Source organism: Glossina fuscipes, unplaced genomic scaffold (assembly GCF_014805625.2).
Source record: "Glossina fuscipes isolate IAEA_lab_2018 unplaced genomic scaffold, Yale_Gfus_2 42, whole genome shotgun sequence".
NCBI classification, from domain to species: Eukaryota; Metazoa; Arthropoda; class Insecta; order Diptera; family Glossinidae; genus Glossina; species Glossina fuscipes.
This window is the reverse complement of record NW_023998426.1, coordinates 1,949,352-1,959,589: the sequence shown is the minus strand read 5'-3', so window position 1 is coordinate 1,959,589 and position 10,238 is coordinate 1,949,352. Positions and strand designations below refer to the sequence as shown.

General features: G+C 29.7%; 1 protein-coding gene across 1 annotated transcript; it reads right to left on the bottom strand.

The window, feature by feature from the left end:
* Positions 1 to 2,098: 2,098 nt before the first annotated feature.
* LOC119637037 lies at positions 2,099 to 10,154 on the bottom strand. Its single transcript, XM_038032811.1, has 4 exons — positions 9,867 to 10,154; positions 9,766 to 9,808; positions 9,152 to 9,352; positions 2,099 to 3,395 (listed from the first exon to the last, which is right to left on the bottom strand). The coding sequence occupies exons 3-4, from the start codon at positions 9,344 to 9,346 to the stop codon at positions 2,286 to 2,288; spliced, it is 1,305 nt and encodes a 434-aa protein (XP_037888739.1). The 5' UTR covers positions 9,347 to 9,352; positions 9,766 to 9,808; positions 9,867 to 10,154; the 3' UTR covers positions 2,099 to 2,285.
* Positions 10,155 to 10,238: the final 84 nt, after the last annotated feature.

Sequence of the window (10,238 nt, the reverse complement as noted above, 5' to 3'; positions counted from 1 at the left end):
CAAAGCTCGGGGCATACATGAAAGTATGTTTACCTCAAATTAAGTCTACGCAGATAGGCAGGCGTCAATGAAAAAAGGGAAATGTAGAAAAAGTAAGTATTTTACCCTATACCGCTTGGTGCGTATTAATTTTGATAGGACGTACGTACTGCCCAGAATGGCTTAAGATAGATGCACATTTTATTGTATCGATCGATTCAGAATTATTTTCTAAATTGATTTAAAGTTACGTTTCCGTCAGTGCTTTTTGTTTTTTGAGTTTAACCTACAGGTCACAATTCTTGGGATATTTTGATGAAATTTGGTACACTGACATTTGACACAAGGACTATTGAACCTTGTTCAGATCCGTCCACTTTTGCCAACACTCCATGTATAACGCCTTGCCCTGTCAAAGCGCTTATATGGAAGAAAATTGCAATTTTGAAAATTTCTCCACAAAAGTTGCTGAGTAACAGTATTTCAAAATTCTTAACTGATTCTAAAAAATTTGATTCAACGTAGACAATTTCTTGAACCGTTTCTACGAAAACTGAATTCGTGTATGGCAAAAATAATTTAATCTTCAATATTTCAAGGTGAAAATTGGCTGATAATAACAAGTTGAAAAAGCGATCAACTTTAGCGAATTTTGACCAGGTAAATCTATTTTTTTGATACCTTCGTTCACTATTCTCAGAAAATATAAACCATTATATGCCAATTATTGATGGTTTATGATGAACATTTGTTCATCATAATTATTTAAGATAAACGTTAAGTACAACACATTTGAATCACGTAAGTCTATTTTCTAGATCCCATTCCATATAAGATCTGTTATGTGAATTGTACGCTCTCTGGAAAAAGGTTGAATATTCAATATTTTATGATGAAAATTGGTCCATAGTAGCAAAAACAACAAAAACGGTAGGGAATTCGAGCCAGATAATCCTAATAGACATAGAGATTATTATGAAGAACAAGTCCTTATTCGGACAAAGTCTGATTTGTAGTTTTTTATGACGGAAACTGAAGTTTGCTTAATTTGACTCACGTCACTTCAACATGCGGACTTTCGCAAAACGTACGCTTTCATAAGAAACTGATGTATAATTTTTAATGTATTACTAGCAAAACGAGTGAATAACTGTACTAGGCGAAGTGATCTGCGATATCTAATGATCGGCCTTACCCGACTATAATGTTCCTACTTGATCATTGTATGGATTTATTATTAAAATCATTCTACCAGGCCGAGAATCTGTAACCAACATAGAATCGTGGCCCAATACACAAACCCTAGAAGTACGCATATTATATAATTCTACATGTGTACACATCGTCAGCATCATCAATCAAATGCAATCTTTTAGATTGGGTTCAAGGGCTTGCTGATCGTGGATAGCAAGCAAGCAAAAAATGTTATCGTCAACTTAAGATAAGACATTGAAGTGAATCTTCCTTGAATATATGTTTTATAGATTTTTTGGAACACGAACGTATTCACGATTCACTTTCATTCGAGTGGCATTTTCTAATGTATTTATAAATACACTTCAGAAAAGTTTATTGCGAATTGATCATTTTTAATGATGAAATACTCAAGAGGAAACATAACATGCCTACTATCATTAAACGTAACATATACTTTTTCATTTTTGCAGATAATAAATGAACTTAAGGAAAAATCTAACTGATGTTAAAAATCTTATCTGACGACAGTAAATCAATTGCAAGGGTGTAATCACGACAGAGTGATTCTTCGCTGCCCACTGCCTCCAACGTTTTAAAGGGCCGTAGGAAATATTTATACCAAGTTCTAGTTCAATATCACTTAAATGGACCAAAAAGTCAATGTTTTCTGCCGCTTGTCCTTACGTCTATTATGCTGCATATATATATCGAAATAACGACTTTTACTAACAGAAGCATTCCAACAATAGCCGACAAATGGGCGCAACAAATCATTATTGTACGTTCATCAAGAATATATATATATATACGTTTTATATGGGAGAAAGAGAGAGATGATCGTCACATATATATATACAGATATACATATATATATATATATATATTTATATAAGAAAAGCCCAAAATAATTATAACAGTTAGACAGACGGACGCAGGTAAATCAAAAAATATATTTTTGTTTAGGCTAACCAGAAATTGAACCAGTCTTTGAAAAAACATTCTCACACTTAGTTATTAATACGACCCTCATGATGTTCTCAAGGAAAGTATTCAATTTTTTGCAGACGTTATGTACAAAACATATTCGACTCCCAGATGTGATTAATTTTCTATTCATCCACCTTTTCTTTATTATCTGAACCTTTTTCGTCTGAATCGTCACTTTCATATAGCATTGGATATTTTATTTGAAACGCTGTTACATCTTTATCTAAGGCTACTTCGAATAGTTCATAATCAATATCATCCAATTCCATTACGTATTCATAACTCAAGAGGGGATTATAAATCACAAGCTTGAGAATTTTTTTGCCAGTTAGTTTGTAATAAGCGAATGAATATAAAAGCAATTGGACAAATCTCCTACTAGATATCACCTCACGATTACGATCCAGTGATTTTAATTTGGAAACTTTAATTTGAAAGACTACTTCACCATCGAATATTATATTCGGTTCGGCACGAAAGTATTCACAATCGATTTTCGGATTAATTTCAACCATATTGTAGACCAAGCTGTCCAAATACTTGACGATGGCCAACAGATTATCATAATAAGTATCAAATTCAGTTTCGGGCACTCGTTCGCGGAAAGATATTGCATGCGAAAGCGAAACCACTTTAATGCTATAGGGAATATCAATGGCTTTCGTATTTCTATCAGTAAATATTTTATAATGTTTTTCGATAGCTGCTTTTAGTTTAGGATTTGCACCTGTCTCAAAGCGATCGGGTTCTTCGATCACCATCTCTGCACGACGATCCCTAAGCTCCACATCATGTTTAGTAGCCAAATGTTTTCTTACAAAATAATTTAGATATAGACTGTGAAATGTGAAAGTCTTATTATAATAGACGCTCGGGTGATAATTAAAACTTGGTCCAACGCGATTTATCTCGATTTCGATATCTTTTACCGCATTGAAAAGAAATTTATATACCTTTGGAAAGAGATGCGGAATATCCATCGAAATAGTCGTAGCATTCGGCATATACTTAAATCGACTCTTTACTATTTCTTTTTTTTCTCCTTCTGATCCTTTTTCTTTTTCCGCTTCTGCTTCCTTCTCTGCTTCTCCTTCTTGTTTTTTTCCTTCGTCTGCCTTTTCATCGGATTCACCATCTCTTCCCGCACTCGACTCTTTCTGACTTTTTGTTTGCATGGTGTCATCTTTAATTTCTTCATTTAAATTTTCATCCATTTTTTCAGACTTCAAGTTCTATAATGAAAGCAAGAAGAGATTATTAACAGTTTTCTAGCACTAACTATAGGATCAACTCTTTTCTCTCTCTCTCGCTCTCTCTCTCTCTCTCTAACAAATTATCAAAGTTTTGAATTTCAATTGTATGAACTTTTCCTCAAAGATATCACAGTTGCATACAGTTTCACTTTATTTATCTAACTTCAACAAGTTCGGTAAATCAGGGATGGATCAGGACTGAGATGAAACAAAGCTGTATCCTTAAGGCTTTTAAATGTTTATATAAAAAATTTTGAGTGCGTTTTGCAAATTTTTTTAATAAACCCGTTATTTCTTCGCTGATGGAAGGAAAACTCTATACTTAAAAATCTATTAAAAAATATTTAAGAAAATTTCAAAAAACGAAATTTTTAGAAAAAATTTGTGTAATTTTTTTTATAAATGCAATATATACGCACATTTTTTGGTTTTTTTCAAGAATTTTTTTTTGATATTTTTTTTTAATTTTTATATTTTTTTTAAAACTTTCAAAAAAAAAAAGAATTTGCTTTAGGAATTTTCTATAAAAATTTTGTTATATAAAATTTTTACAAATGTATACATATATACTAAATTTTATAATTATAACAATTTTTTATAAACAAATTTCAAAAAAAAAGTTTTTAGCAAAAAATTGTTATAAATGCAGTGAATATATACATATATATATATATAGTTTTTTATAAATATTTTTACATTTTTTTTTAATTTAATGAAAGCAAATGTTCCCCCTAAAAAGGCATTAAAAAATTTTTCTTATAATTTTTAATAAAAAAAATTAATTTTTTTAAATATATATACACATCATGTTTTAGTTTTTTACGAAGTTTTGTTTTTCACTTTTTTCGAAATTTTTTGTAATTTTTTCTTAATCTTTTACAACTTTATCAAACAATCTTTGTCCTTAAAAAGTTATTAAAAATATTATTTTTGTAATTTTTTGTAAACAAATTTAAAAAGGAAAATTTGCATAATTTTTTATAAAAGCAATATATACATACACATACACATTTTTTGGTTTTTTATAAATATTTATTTATGTTTTTTATAATATTTTATAAATTTGTTCTTCTAAAAAAATTTTTCAATTCTAAAAAATTGCATTCTAAAGAAATGAAAAGAAAAGATTGTTATAGAAAATCTCTCCATTGGAAATTTATAAAATATATGCAGTTTATGTAAAAATTAAAAACAAAATTTATAAAATTAAATCAAAAAAATCAATATGAATCAATTGAAATAAATCAATTTGGTGTAAATATAAATCAGTCCTAGAAAGGGTGGAGTTTTATAAATTTTACCATGAGATGTCGATTCTGAAGCCTCCTCCTATTCAGGCTTTGTAATGGGTGGCCAAGTTATAGTAATTTTTTTTAGCATTATTACTCTTGAAAGATAATTCTTGAAGAATTCCTTTTTTTTAATCTTTCTCTCCATGGAAATAAACAATTTTCTTCAGATGAATGTTAATTTATTGGACGACAATTAAAGAAAGAAAAAGTTAATTTATTGCATGGGAGAAGGGGATTTTTAAACGTTTTCAAAGGAGAATTCCTTTATAAGCCACTTTAAAAAGAAGAAGCAAATTTTTATATGAGGGGATAGTTTTCTAAGCTTTTATGAATTGAGGTATCATGGAGAAAAATTTATGCTTATGCACCATGCATCCTTTATAAATTTAGACTTTTGGAGGGAATAGCGAGAGAAAATAAAATAAGTGGAACGATATATATAAATATAAAATCTATAAAATTTTATTTCTCATATGATGGAATATAAATCAAAGAATACATTGTTATGTGATTTTTTCTCTTTTCCACATTACGCACTGTGTATGTTTTTGGTATAAAATTGAAATATTGAATTGAAAAATTCTCTTAAAATATAAAATATAAAGATTACAAAGCAAATAAAATATTGCATAAAATGTTAAAAGGAAAAACAATCAAAAAAATATTGCTTTAATTACTCTTACTCTACGCTATACTTAATCGTAAAACTGGTTCAAAGATACATTATCCACCTTATTAGGGAATTTTTGAAAACTATACGTATTTCTAATTAAATTCTAGGAATTTTGGCGAAATTTTTAAAAATACGATAACACTATGTATTATTCGCATTACATTACATTACATTTACATTGTTTGTGCCAATTGTGACTATTTTATTTTAATTATATTACTTGGTCGCACACGGATGTCCGCATAAAATTATACTATGAGCGTCACCATACATGTTATTTTTTTTTATAATTTTATATTATTTTTTTTTCGCCAGTATTTTGTATAAGTCTATAACTCCTCGTTAGGATCGACCGGTCTTTCGCTAGGAGCGGTAAATATAAATACTCATAAGTTCGACAAAATTAAAATGTTATAGTTGTGAAATGGAATCCTTACGTACCACTTACAGCTTAATGCAATTGCGTTATTCTATTTGGAACGTCCTAGTCTGGTACAAGCAACAATTACCACTTCGCCTTCTTAAATCGAAGATAGGCAGATGAACATGCAGGGTTCAATCGACTTTTGCGTACTCTTAACATTACTCTTATCATAATTAATGTCGGATAGTATTAGCATCTTATAGTGAACTTTTATCCATATACAATTTTGATTCCATAAACAAATTAAATGATTTTTGTAGTAAATTTGTAGTATATAGGTTTAATTTGCAAGGTTTCTCAGTCTTTATAGGGCAACTAATTTTTGGTATTGTATGATAACAGAAGTAAAAACATTACAGTCAGGCAAAGCCGATCATTAAATACTCTACGCGATTTCGACTAATATGACGAAGATAGGGGAGTAAGTGAAGTTGTGTAGATTATTGGTCGATCTTGCACGACTACAGTTTTAACTTGTGTTTTTCAGGCTTTTATAATCGGTAGTTAATGGTTTAAGGGTTTAATGTAGGGTATTGCATCTATAATCGTTGCTTTGTTAACGTTAGTTTGTCATTGTGTTCATATTGCCTAATAGCTTTTTTTTTTCTTTTTCTTTTACTCACTACATTCGCCAGAGGTATTTTGATATGAAAGCGTGTAAGCGAATTGCATTTGAATTTATTTTAAATTTCGTTCATTTAAATTTTCCTCTCTTTCGTCTTGTTCAGGTTTATTTTAAACAGAGAAAAATTTCAACCTTTCGAATTTTTGTTTCTCTTTTTTTTTTTTAATCAGTAATTTAAAAGAAACGTTTCAAGCAAATTTTTGTGAAGATAACAACAAATAATATCGAAAAGGAAAAAAAAAGAAGAAAATCGAAGCAACAAGAATAAAGTAACAAGTATATATGTATCCATAGCACTCTACATTAAACCACCGTTATAAACATGGAAGGATAAAACTATACTAAATTTACATATATTAATATATATATATATATATATATATATATGTAAATATAAAATATAAATACATATATATGCACATATATACAGAGTGGACATATATCGCGTACATGTACATATATTATTATTTTAATAATTATATTGACGGCGCCTCTCTACTAAAAGTGAACGCCTTCATAAGAAAGAAATTGCATGGATGAACTGATATTTGGTAATTCTCAGAGTGGACTGATTTTGTTTAGATTCAAAGAAAAATTTGTTGCTTATGTGTATTAATATTAATGTAATGTTAAGAACAGCAATTACTACATGAATGTATGTTTGCATATATATTATATATGTATATACATATATAGATGTATATATATTATATTTATGTATATGCATGTGTGTATGTTTGCATATGTATGGGATTTAATTCCATTTGCGTATAGGTCGGAAACGCTAAAGTTGAGAGGTGTCTGGCTAATACCTGGCTCTAGATATTTAATATCTCAAGTCAAACTTGAAAATAGAGATGAACAGGTGTCGCGCAACAAAAACTGTACCCTAGAACTTAAAGAAGATAATGAATTAAAATTTGTTACAAATATTTAACAAAATTATCTAAAACGCCAATGTAAAGCTTTTGGGTGCAACTAAGTGTTACGTAACAGTCTTTAATTTTAGTACATTATTTCGAAGTAATATTTGTATGTCACTGTTTAGAATTGTTTACTTGAAGTTAATAATTCTTACTGATAAAATACTCGAAGAATAACATGCATGCACATGCATAATAACATAAACACGGAGATTATTGCACAAAAAACGATAATGAGTAAACTTTTGGTTTCCATATTTTTCGAGATAATAACTGAAGTTAAGGTCCAAAATAACTGATATTAGTACTTTACCTGACAAAAGTCAACATATTACAAAGGTATAATCACGATAAGGTGAACCTTTAATATCGTTTAGCTCTTGTTGCTTTACCCTTTTAAGAGGGCTGTACGAAATATTTGAATTCTTGCTTAATATCTCTTAAAAGGCCCGTAAATCTGGGCTTGTATTGGTCTCACGTCCTTCCTCACAAAATTCTTAGTTAACTTGGTTAACTATCTTAGTTTATTTCTAATTTTAGAATAGTAATAGTAGAAGTATATAGTATATTTCAATTTTTTTTTTTTTTTTTTTACTTTAATTTTCGTATCCAGAGGCTTTCCAACAATAGATGCCAACAGTAGACGCATCACTTCTTAGGCTGATCAGGGGCATAAGCAATCCTGTCTCTGATATGTATTTTATTTAGTGTACTTATATCCTTCAATGGCGGATATGTATATATATATGTAAGACTAAAATGAAGACAAATATTCTAAACAAAACAACAGACGGACAAACAACATTTAAATCAATATTATTTTTGAAGCTAATCAAAAACCGAACCGACTTCTAAGGCTTGCTATCCTATACCAAAAGTAAAACTCCTGGTATGCCTAAGAAATAAAATAGCAAATAAATTTTCGTACATTGCACGCAAACAAATCCATTCACGGTGGGAATGATTATTTAATTTCTTTTTCCTCTGACTTTTTCGTATCATCTGAATCGTCACTGTCACTTTCAGATGACATTCCAAATAATAATTGAAATACTGTTACGTCTCTGTCTAAGGCCTTTTCGAATAGCTCGTAATCGATATCATTCAATTGCATTACGTATTCACAACCCAAGAGCGGATTGTAGACAACAAGCTTTAAAATTTTTTTGCCAGTTCTTTTATAATAACCAAACGAATATAAAGCTAATTGTGAGAATCTTTCTTTCCTTATAAAGGGGTCGCCAGGAACTAGTGAGAAGTGTCTGGAGGTTTTTATTTGAAAAACTACTTCACCATCGAATATAATATTAGCATCGCCATTAAAATATTCACAACCTGTGCAGGGGTTAATTTCCACAGTATTGTAGACCAAACTATCCAAATACTTAACAATGGCCAACAGATTGTCATAATAAGCATGGAATTCACCTTTTGGTATTTCATAATGGAAAAATATCGAATGTGAAAGAGAAACCACTTTCACGCTGTAGTGAACATCAATAGCTTTCGTATTTCTATCAGTGAATATTTTATAATGTTTCTCAATAGCTGCTTTTAATCTAGGATTTGTGCCTGTCTCAAAGCGATCGGGTTCTTCGATCACCACCTCTGTACGACGGTCCATAAGCTCCACATCATGTTTAGTAGCCAAATGTTTTCTTACAAAATAATTTAGATATAGACTGTGACAACTGTGAGCTTGATAAAGATACACACTAGGATGATATGAAAAACTTGGTCCAACTCGATTTATCTCGATTTCGATGTCTTTGACAAGATTGAAATAGAATTTGTATACCTTTGGAAAGAGATGCGGATGATCGTGTGAAATGGTAGTCGCATTCGGTACAATTCTAAATCGGCCTTCCTCTTCGTCATCGTCGGATTCATCGTCTGGTTCTCTAGTTGCTTCTTTCTCGATATCTTTCCTGCTTTCCATTTCCATGGCGTCTTTACTTTCTTCATTTAAATTTTTATCCATTTTCTTAGACATAAAACTCTATAAGAAAAATAAAAACAGATTCTTATTAGTACCTAAATATCTATTGTCTTCATTAATGTATGTACTGCTGAAATTTCCCTTTTTGCATTTCCCTCCCAATTCAAATAAAATGCAAAAAAGAATGAATAATTCAGTCTTTATAACTATATCTTCCATTGATAAGCTTGACAAGTCATAAGTTATCGAACTGCTTTGCAATGCCGTTTACCACAGCAAGTGATCTAAACATATTTCGATCATTCATTCATAAGGAAATTCATTTGTTCATTCGTATAAATCATTTCTTTTATGAAAAACATGCTTAATAATAATTTATTCTGGCCTAAAAACTAACAGAAACAAAAGACAAATTTAACAACTTTGTATTTCCCCGTAATTTATTAAAAACACAAAAACAAAAACATACTTACATTTTAAGTTAATAAGGGACAACAAAACGTTTCAAGTGGTGACCTGGCAATGTAAAAATATTTAGATGGAGTAAATCAATTTTATTATATTTGTATATCACCTTAAGCAACAAAAGAATTTCGTTGAATAAATAATTCTTTAAATTTGAAGGTGCAAAAAAACACAAAAAAAAAGAAAATATCTAGCAACTAAACTCAATTAAAATCTTTGCTGATAACAGGTTGAAAGAAATCAAAGAAATGCAACTTAGCACAGGGTAAATTATATTATTATAAAAATTAACGAAAATGTAACAACATTTTACCCAATAAAGTTGCGAAAAATTTCTAATAAGAAAATTTCTTGCAAAAATTTCGTGGGATCAAACGTGAGTTATTAAAATTTTATGCAGTACTGGCAACACTAACGGTAATAAGGAGAAGGAAATATTTTTTCACAAAAATAGAATTAATTTTATTTATTATGCATTAAT